Source organism: Peromyscus eremicus, chromosome 7, assembly GCF_949786415.1.
Source record: "Peromyscus eremicus chromosome 7, PerEre_H2_v1, whole genome shotgun sequence".
Taxonomy (NCBI): domain Eukaryota; kingdom Metazoa; phylum Chordata; class Mammalia; order Rodentia; family Cricetidae; genus Peromyscus; species Peromyscus eremicus.
This window is the reverse complement of record NC_081422.1, coordinates 112,310,365-112,321,194: the sequence shown is the minus strand read 5'-3', so window position 1 is coordinate 112,321,194 and position 10,830 is coordinate 112,310,365. Positions and strand designations below refer to the sequence as shown.

The following is a 10,830-nucleotide window of genomic DNA, read 5'->3' as shown; positions in this document are numbered from 1 at the left end:
CAGGTGGTGGTCCTGACCAAATCCCATCTTGGTCAATATTTAATATTTTAATAAAACCTTGCTTAAATTCAGCCAAAATGATGGAACTGTTTTTTTTTTCTGGCGAATCTCAGGATTAACAACGACCCCTGCTCTTTTATATTGGGCATCTCCATGAATGGGTCACAGAGAAATGACAAGAAGCTGCATTGACTACACAGAAGAGGCCATCACTTCAACTCTGGAAAGAGGCATCAAAAAGATAAGTCATATTACTTATTACAGAACCCTTCAGTGGGACACAATTGTGCCAATTAAATAAGCGGCGGCGGGGGCGGGGGCGGGGGTGGGGGTGGGATAGGAGGGTGGGGGTGTTGTTTCCTGTCTTCTCTCTAAAGAACAATGAGCAGGCAGCTGTAGGGTGTGGGTGGCCCCATTCCCCTCCTCCACAGAGCTTGCACCCTTCATCCTAGTGCAAGAACCCTCAGCAAAGCTACAAATGGGCTGCATAACTGAGGTTCAACTTTAGGCAGACGCTCTACAGACCTAAGAGTCTGAGTACCGTGTCCCCAGAACATGAAGGGTGTGTGAACCCTTCTTAGCAGTTCCCATGGCTTGGTGTCCAGAATCTTCTCTCATTACACTTAAGAAGAATCAGTGACCTCCAGAGCCTCCAGAGCCTCCAGTAACACACCAGAGGGGGTGTCCATGTCTCCCTTCTCATTGCCCATGTTAATGCCAGACACACACACACAAACCTTTCTTCTAATGTCCCTGACGAGCTCTCCTGATAGTATCTCTCTACATTCGCTTCAGCTGAAACATGGATGTTTAACTAGCTTGAAGTGATTTCAACCTCAGAAGAAGCACGAGAAATATTATATAGGAAATAAACTTTATTCATCTGATCCTCTGAGATAATATGGCCAACAGTCACAAATCTGCATTCAATAGGATTATATATTGACTATTTACAATTTACAGTAGTATTTTTTCCTCTGAAAAATAATATAAGTATAAAAGCTAGGTAAACATGAGGTGCTGCCATTTAGGACTTATCATAGCTTAAAGAATTAGGCTTTAGCAAATATCCAAAAATCAATATGGGAAATAGTTAAATTCTCTAATTTATCAGAAAAAAATCCACTAAATTTCACTTCAAAATATATTGCACAAGTCTTCTGAAGAAAGAGAAATCACCCTAAAATAAATAAGGAAGACAGGCAGTTCTTTAAAAAGAGAGGAAAGAACAGAAGAAAGAGACACTGAGTGGCCAGGCCAGTCAGAAGAGCCTCTAAACCACAGAAAACTTCCCACGAGAAAACCGATGAAAAAGAAAAAAACCATCACCATTCTCCACCAAGAACATCTATCTGCTTCAAGAGCAGTGCCATCTGTGGACCAGGGTAAGACCCATCTCCATGACAACACATCTGCTTCAAGAGCAGTGCATCTGTGGGCCAGGTAAGACCCGTCTTCATGATAAAATGGCCATAATGACAGGCCTTTCTCCAAAAACAGGAAGCACGGACAGTTGCCAGGCAGCAGTTGCCCAACCTCACTCTCCCCATTTCTTCAAGATGAAGTTCGAAGCCATGACTGAAAAACAGAAAGGAAATTGAGGTGAAATAAGAAAAACAAACAAACAAGCTTTTATAGCCAACTTTTTGTGAGAATTATTTTGTTTTTTCAAGGCAAAATAAATTAATACTTTAGGGATGACATTAAAAAAGTAAAAACATTTCAAATATTGATTTCTAATGGAATCTTCTAGAAACTACTGTTAAGAGTAATTTATACTGATTGAGCCATCCCAGCGAACAGTATTTAGGTGTAGACTTTGAAGCCGAGACAATGACCATGAATCCAGTGCTACTGAGCCCTGAGGAAAGCCACCCAGAGCACTGCCTGCACTGTGCGGAGAGCCCCAGAGACAGAGCTCTTCAAACTGTGCTTCAGGGAAGGAGGTGGTCCCACTTTCCCTACATCCTGCAATTCTCTCAGCATGATATGCATGGCAGAAAGAAAAGACACAGGCATTGTGGTGTAAAAGCTTCACCTAAAGATCTTAAAACTTAAAAAATGCTGAGACACAAACCCAGAGTCTTCCTAAGAGTCTCCTAGATTAAAATGCTACATGCTAGGACTCAGATTGAGTATGCTGTTTAAAACATTAGAGAAATAAATTTCCACGTAAGATTAAGTAGTAGAGACAAAGTGTCATTCACATTCAGTGGAGGGAAATGTTAAGGTGTTCTGAGTGTCTATATGCTACCTCAACTGCTGGCCCGAGAACCTAAAGGAGAGATGTGAAAATCTTGCTAAGGTTACTCCTTTTCAGTTATTACTTTGAAACCTTGGCACAAACACCTCTCAGAAACAAAATTCAATTCAACAAAGTGGCACAACAGAATGTCATGAAAGCAAAAAGACCAAGACCTCCAGTTTAAAAGAGACTCAGAAAACACAGCTACTTGATGCAATGGATGCTCTGTGGAGCCTGGGGTCTTAAGCATTTATGAGAGAGCTCATTCAAAAAATGGAAAAATTGAATATTATGCATAATATTAGATACTATTAGTATTATCTTAGCATTAAATTTATTGAGTGTGATAATCTTACTGTGTAATCTTAAAAATACCTCTGCTCACTTGTGTCTGCGCTGTCAAACGTTTGTAAGCATGACGTTTACAGTAAACTGCCAACATTACAAAAGGGAGAAATGAATAGATGGAGGGAACCAAGAGTGAGAACTGCGAGAAAATTTCACGAAATGTTTGAAACTGGAAAGTAATGGCAGACATCACTCAATTACTTTCGCAAAGCTTAGGTCTGCAATGTTTCAACCCAAAAGCTGACTGGACAAGCAATCAGTTAGCAGAAATGCTCAGACAGGCATTTCCAGGATGAGAGAGAGAGCAGCTATCTGCAGCACCGTGAGTGACACACTACTGCGTGACTTACCAGGTAGATATCACACTCACAGCCATTCAAGTCTCATAAGCTTATTGTTTTTTACTAAAAGATCCCAGCATGGATTTCAGTCTCTGAAGTAACAAGTTACTTTCAAATGTCCAGGAGATCGTCTGTAATCTGTTCTCCTCGTCCCACTTTCCTCAGTGTCTAGTTAATGCTGAAGCCATCTTTGCCCTCAACAGGAGCCCCAGGTCATGCTCACTGAGACTTGCACTTGAGAGGTTTTAGAAGACTCCCTTTGAAAACTGTCTCCCAAAGACTGTATGGCTAGATCCACTCTGTTTAAATCTAATCTCTGACATCAGAATAGAGGCCACTCAGCAAAATAAAGGTCATTCCAGCCAGGCCTCATGGCATATGCCTGTAATCCCATCATTAGGGAGGCTGAGGCAGGAAGATCCCAGCCTAGGCTACACAGAGAAACCCTGTCTAAAAAACAAAACCAAAACAGAGGTCATTACTGGTCAATGCCTGACCTGCCTACTGCCAGGAGACAGGCAGGATAGACAGTTTTGACTCGCTTCCTGCCTATCCCACTCCCAGCAGCACTAACCCTTGCTTCCGCAGCCTCACTTATGGTAAAGTGCTGTCAAAGGGACGTTTGGAGGACGGACGGGTAGGGAGACTGTGCGAAGGCCAAGACCTGCCATTCTGAACGAAGTGCCTCTGCCCCCTGCTATATTTCTGTCTGCCTCTGAAGGTGATTCCATAAGCTGTCCCCCAGGCTTATTACAGCCACCTAATACAACCAAGTTCTGCACTGCCAGCCACCGTAATGGAGACAGGGATGAGACAGCTCCGAATAACCATGCAAGCAAATTAAATGATAAGATATGAAAATCAAAAGGAAACTCAATGCAGGCAGTTAACAAAACAAAAAAACAACAAAAAACCCCTTTAAAGAACAGTGGGGCTGGAGACATTCTCCAGTTTAAAAGCACCCACACTGCATTCACAACCACCATGTAACTCCAATTCCAGGGGATCAAATGCCCTCTTCTGGCCTCTGTGGTACACATGCATGTAGACAAACACACAGACACATACAATAAAAATAAATAAATATTTTTAAATAAAATAAACTTTTTTTAAAATCTTCTTTAAAAGATATGTCTCAGCCTTTATACCCTTCATCCTTCTACATTTGTTCATGGCTGAAACAAACCATCAAGTATACTCAGGTCTTAGACACTGTGATTCAATTTATTTGTGAAAATTATGGCCAAGTTTGAGGTGTATGTGTTCCTGAAATGTTTAAGGCAATATTAAATGAAGCGAATGACATGCATACTGTGTAAGGCTGAGAATCTTTAAATGCGGAAAATATTAAATCATGGGAAACATTTTAGATATTATGTTTCATTGTAATAAAATGTTCTTCAGAAGTAGCCATTATTTGATTAAACTAGGCTGCCTAGGAGCATCTAACAGGACACATGTGCTATCTTGCATCAAGCTGTGTGATCCTGGGCACAATAAAACTGTTTATTTTAATCAACCTTATTAGTTTTCATTTTTTTTTTTTCAAACTGTCATTCTAATTAGGCTTTGTAGTAATTTAGGTTCTGGATGTATGAAATACATCTCTCCATTTGAATCCAAAACACAGTACACACTGTATTTCATCATTTCACATCTAGAAATTATTTTTCATTCCTTTATCATAATTTGTAGTAATTTTAAATGCCATTCTTGGTGGCTGTTAGTCTGTACGTATCAGTCTATTTAACAGAATCAACAGAAAGCAATTACATTAACCCCGTGTCATAATCATGTTCATTAAAAAGAAAATAATCCAGCAAAATGGTTAATCGCATGCAATACCCGTGATTTCAGTCCCAAAGATACAGACATGTGACTCTCCACTCACCACACGCTCACTAAGCACAGACTCAGGGTTATCAGAAGATGCCACTGCGAGGTGAAGGAAACTACAAAGCCAAGAGGAAAAGCTTATTGGGTTAGTTTTCAGACCAACAGTACATAGTTATATAGGTATACAAAGTGGATGGAATTACAGACAGTACTTAAGGTTTTTTCAAACTGAGGGTCATCAGCCAAAGCATAAGGACTATGCAATACTTCCCCCATCTTAAATTTTTACTTTCAATTTCATTTAAAACTTTAAATGTTGAAGATGCACTTCATGCGAAGGGTGTATTTAACTGCCAGGTAAATGAGAGGGAATTATGAAGTGATTTACAGTATAAATTAAAATTTGATTTACATAATTTCAGTTCACCCCCACAAACTTTTGGAAGTCTCCCACTTTGTGGCCCACAATGGCCTTGAACTTGAGATTCTCTGCTTCATCCTCCTTAGTGCTGGGGTTCTCGGCAGGTTTATTAACAGAGATGATCTTGGCATGGAGCAAACAGTCTGGATGTTGAAGATTATGAAAGATTTTCTACGTAATTTTCCTGAATTGTTTGCAACATTTTAAAAAGTGATCTGATAGAGTCTTAGTCTAACAATGTCAGTTAAAACTACTTTCTCAGTTAAACACACATTTACATATGCATTATTTTTCATTATGTGTCATTCTTACTTGAATTTGTTTTCCAACTCCACCTGGCATGCATGGAAGACTTCACCTAAAATGCTATAAAGATGGTTTATCAACTTAGGAGATTTAAAAGGTTCTGACTCAAATGGAAGGGAGTGAGACCAACAATACTAGAATGATCAAGGTCAAGGACTGATCCAGAATAAACCTAAGGCTGAGGAAGGGGCTCAGTGGTGTAGGGCTCCAGCATGCATGGGGCTCTAGGTGTGAGTCTCTACAAAGCACAGAGCAAGCAGGCAACATGGAGGATGAGTGTGGGCCAAGCACAAGCGAGTGAGTGAGGAAGACAACAAACCCTCCCAGACAAGGAAAGGAAATACTCTGCTAGTGCAGTCATTAGGAGAACAGACACGGAGGTTTACGTCTTCGGGGTCTGGAGCACTCCAGTGAGAAAAATGTGCTTTTAGGAAAACCTAAAAAGAGGCTTCTCTATAACAAAAGAATTTCTTGGTCCCAATTTCAACCAACTACATTACACTTTATTAATAAAATTCCCTTAAAGATAGAGGTAATCATCCTGAGTCACTCTATAAATATCAACAATCTCTTTAGACTCACCAAAAAAAAAAAAAAAAAAAAAAAAGGAGGGCAAATCAATTTGATTAATTTTCAACTTATATATTAGGATCTCTCCCACTTCAGACCCATAAATTACTTCATATTTCCTACCCATTTTTATCATTTGAAAGATCTATGGGGCCTATTTTTATTCACATGTGATTGGATGGAAGTTACCACTTACTCCTAAAAATTAGATTCCAAGTTCTTCAAAGCTCCCAATTTCCTATATTCTCTAACAACTAAAGTAGTAGGTAGCTGCAGACTGAATTTATTCGGCAAGTGAAGTGTGAAGAGATGTGAGGCTTTGTTTAAAGCCTGGGCAGGTCAGTCTCAGGGGCAAAGGAAAATTAACTCAAGAACCAGCCTCTGCTTCATCCCTTTCTAGAATGAATATTGCTTTACTCAAGGACAAAGAATCTAATGTTTTCCCTTAGATATGCTTAACTATTTTTTGGTCTGCCTTGAGAGTTTTTTGTTTTTGGTATTGCTCGCTATCTACCTTTATCTCTTGAGTCATCTTATTGGTCAAGATAATTAAGTTCTTTAGAATCGATGCACATGAAAATACTTTAAAATAGAAGAAAGAACACCGTGCTGTTTAGAAGCTGTGCTCTGTGAAGCAAAAGGACAAACTCTTCTCCATCCTTCCTATCAGCAGCTCAAGCTCTGGGAACTCCACATCGCACTTGTGATATCAAATGTCCATGCTACTGAGAAAGACCACTCTCTCCCTTGAGTGTCCCCATTACATCTGGCTTAAACTTTCTTCATGTCCATTCACCACCACTTTTTAAGTTGTAGTACAAAAGACATTCAAAACAATTATTTAAAACATTTTATACAAATGAGGCAGAATATAAACTGCAAGAAAGCTGCCTCCCTACACCTTCCTTCTGGAACTTACCATCAGCCGGGCATCTTCTCTTTCCAAAATTTTCTGAGCCTGATCATCAGGGAATTTCAAGACAGTGGTTATAACTTTCGCCATGGTCTAGAAATGACAGGAAAGAGGTCATTAATAGACACAAGGCAATGAAGTCTCACACCGTATGACATGTTCTGTTGAAGGATTCTTTAGTGCTCTCAATGGAAGCCACGAACAAAGAAGTATGATGTGAAGGTTATCAGTCAAGGAAGTACTAGCATTTCAACTCAAGAGGGTTCCTTTCGAGGTCTGCGTTTGAATTACTTTGATGCATTTCCAATAGCATGAAGCTGTACAAGGATCTAGCTAGCTCTTGGTCCTTCGTCTCATTAAGATGAAACTTCTTTATGAATTCATCTGAAAAAGCCTCATATTTGCAGTAACCTACAGTGATGCATTGCCAAACATATGCTCTAAATAACAAAGATTAGAAGCCCCCACCCAGGGTTCAGCTCTAACTAAATCACATCATATATCTCATAAACATGGGCTACTGCATGGACATGAACATGCTTAGTAGTTACTTTTCAAGACATGCAGCACATTGGCCTAATTGGAATTACATATTAAAGGAACACAATGTTTTGTTTGGTAGAACACATGATGAATCAAAACATTACACATGGAGGTTTGCAAAACAAGTTCATAAACTGTGCAGATCAGAATAAATATACCGTAAGTCAGACTGTCACCCATAAGCTCCTGGAAAATTCTCCTCAAAGGCTGAAACTCCCTATTGTGTATCAAGATGAGATGTCGTGAAGAAGACAGAGAGGAAAGAAGATGTCACTTATGACGTAAGAAGGATAAGGAGATCAGCGTTTACATCAAGTCAAGTGGTACACTCTCCTGGGGATTCCTACATGGAATGCATGGTAGAGCATCCCAGAAAAGGGAACCAGTGCTCATGGCTACGTGTGCTTTGTGAATAGGCCTGTGTGGATGGTGGCAGCAGGGGGTTCTGGGGAAAGTTGTGGGAAAAAAATCAGCACACTATTATCAACCCAAACTTCTGGAACTTTATTCATATCACTAGAAAAAGTTCAATAATTAACAGAAAGGAAAGAAACTAACATTTTAAAACTATTTATTACCTGTAGAGCCGAGGCAAGACATTCTGTATTCCTAATAAGTTATTCCTAATAACTCACTTCACTTAACAGATCAACCGACAGTGTTTCTGGCTGCAAACCCCACATACAATGACTTTACTTTCAGATATTTTGCTTGTTTTTGCCTTTGCCATTTTAATAGCTTTAAAAAAATCTAAAATGCTATTTAAAACAGTCACATTCTTGGAGGATTCCAAAGGCATTTGACAACACCTCTCACTTAATACTAGACAGGACACAAACTAGTGTGCTAAACTTGAGTATAGAGGTCAAGTATATGTGTCATGAACTGGCTAAAAGAATTAAGAAGTAGTAACTATTTCAGTGTTTTCTTTTTGTTAACAGAGAGGCAACTTCCTATGTCCCATTTATAAAGATTTTTTCCCCCCGAGTACCAAAAATCTAAAATTCTAAAATTCAGAGTTATATGGAACATATCCTTAATTTCAGTATCACACAAGCTACCAAAGTACAATTCACTCTGAAACCACACACTTGCATATGGAAACATGTTTATAAAGATATAACTGTGATCTGTGACCCTTGTTGTCTCTTCACACTCTAGGCAACACTAAATGGAAAATCCACCCCTAAATTCATCAATGACCCAGAATCTATAGCCAACAATCAATAAAGCTGCCACTTGCTAGAAAAACTTTTATGGAGAAGCCCAGGTACTTGCTACACCTTGGAAAGAAACCCCATCCTCAGGCCCTGAGAAGTAATGAAAAGTTCAAATAAGCCACCTGATTTATAAGCAAGCTCTTCAGCTGTTTCCTCAGGGAATGCCTCTTCAATGAAGCTTACAGAGCAAAAAGGAAGGCCGACAAGATTTCAGTATCACAACAGTGGAGGACCAAAACCCGTAAGGAGAAAGCAGGGCTGAGTAGCTCCATCCTAAAAGACTGTGTGTACTATACGAGTGTTCTTCAGGCACCTGCCTCCTAAAGAATGCTGTAGTCAAAGAAGGTGAAGAGAATGGTAGGATGATACACCACCCAGTCCTCCATAGGCTGGCTCAGTCTAAAATATAACCTGCTCTCCAATTTGAGTTCTTGGTTAATACATAGAAACTAAGCAAATCAGCCAAAGATGTTTCTAAAACCAGCTTCATTCTTGTTGGTAATGTTTGGGGCCATCTCCTCTGTGATACATACACATAAAATTTTGAAAATATTTCAGACCCTCTAGCCTTCAAGATAGTCTGGTCCTAGTTGGGAACAATTGCACCTCACAGATACAGTGTTCAGCTGGACCAGACAACTTACAACTCAAGGAACTCACATATCATTTTCTTGGGCCTTCTCTCTGAGCTGCTGCCCTCCTGAACCAGTGCTGAGCTTCCTGATCGAAACCTGACCCTCTTCCTGTTTAAAGCCTGGTGTACCCGGAAGCCACACAGGGAAGCCCTTACCATCCTTAACTGCACTCCGCCCCACAGTGTGGTTAATGGAGAACTAAGCACTGTTCAATTCCAGAGTCAGAAATGGTGTCAGCTTCCACGTCCATGTATGAATAAATGAACAGGAGATTAAAACTACCAGCTTCAGCGTTTCCATGTAAAATGTGATGGGAGAATTATAGGCTGTTCATCGTCATTCGTCAGAAAATCACAACAAATGCAGACAAGGGCGGATGAAGACCGTGAGCCTCTGAGGCTGCTGGAGAGTGCTCTCCACTGCCTTCCACACTGTAACCTCAAGTGAGCCACAGGTTCAGAAAGCACAAGATGACCTCTGGCTTGGGCTCTGTCTCTTTTCCAAGGTTTAAACTTAAAACAACATTTCACAAGCACTGCAATCCCCAGGAGCAACAGGCGGCGGTAGCCAGCGTGGTAGATGAAGGCAGGCCGCAGTCTGTTAGCCACAGCACTTGCCCCCAACTGTAGAGTCCCAAGTGTCTACAGTCCCGAGAGGAGTCTCAAAGGGCAGGCTCCATCTCCCAAGCTGCCGAGGTCGGCTGCTGCTCTAGCTCCGTAAGAGGCAGTAAGGGGAAGCAGTTGTTCATCAGCGTCACTTTAAGATAACAGAAAAACTAGTCAAAGTCCTGAAGGATAAAGGACCTGGACCATCACGAACTAATGCACCCCTCTGTGACACGTGCTCAAGACCACATTACTTTAACAGAATTCTTATTTGGAAGGACTTGGTAGCCAGACATTGTGGTGCATGCCTATAATCCCAGCTCCTGGAAGGCAAAGCAGGTCACACAGCAAGACCACGCTTCAAAAACCCAAATCCAGGACCAAACAACAAAATTAAACCTGCTTGATATAAACAAAACATAATTTCTCCAGACACTAAGGACTCAAATGACCTCTGGCACTTCTCTGCATCTCCAACCTACAAACCTGTGGTGCTGTTTAAGGTCCTTGTCTATGCCCTTGGCTTTGGTTCCAGATCACTGTCTGAACCGGCCTAGCATCTCGATGATACAGCACATAGCCACACAGCAAAATATTGACTGTTTCCAAGGACAAAAAGTTCATTATACCATTCTCAGTCGTGACACAGACAATGTAAATCCCATGAATAAGTGTCAAAAACAGAAACTGACTACAACAAAAACTTTTATTGATAAAAAGCTCATGAAATTCCCTAACAACATTCAATTCCATTCAAGATATATTTACCAAATGTCTAACATAAGGTTTTAAACAAACAACAAACAAACTGTAGAGGACACAAATAAGGCAAGACTCTATATCAAGG

The 10,830-nt window shown here is 40.4% G+C and overlaps 1 protein-coding gene across 8 annotated transcripts in view; it reads right to left on the bottom strand.

Annotated features, from left to right (window-relative positions):
* Positions 1-857: 857 nt before the first annotated feature.
* Golga4 (golgin A4) overlaps positions 858-10,830 on the bottom strand; it is a 91,521-nt gene continuing 81,548 nt past the window's right edge. For 5 of the 8 annotated variants that reach the window (XM_059268861.1, XM_059268855.1, XM_059268856.1 and 2 more), the window contains 3 exons: positions 6,987-7,073; positions 4,826-4,886; positions 858-1,578 (listed from right to left, as the gene is read on the bottom strand). In XM_059268861.1, coding sequence (XP_059124844.1) covers positions 4,857-4,886; positions 6,987-7,073 — 117 coding nt within the window. In that variant the 3' untranslated portion in view covers positions 858-1,578; positions 4,826-4,856. The remainder of the gene's footprint in view (positions 1,579-4,825; positions 4,887-6,986; positions 7,074-10,830) is intronic. The other 3 variants (XM_059268862.1, XM_059268858.1, XM_059268857.1) reach the window with 1 other exon arrangement.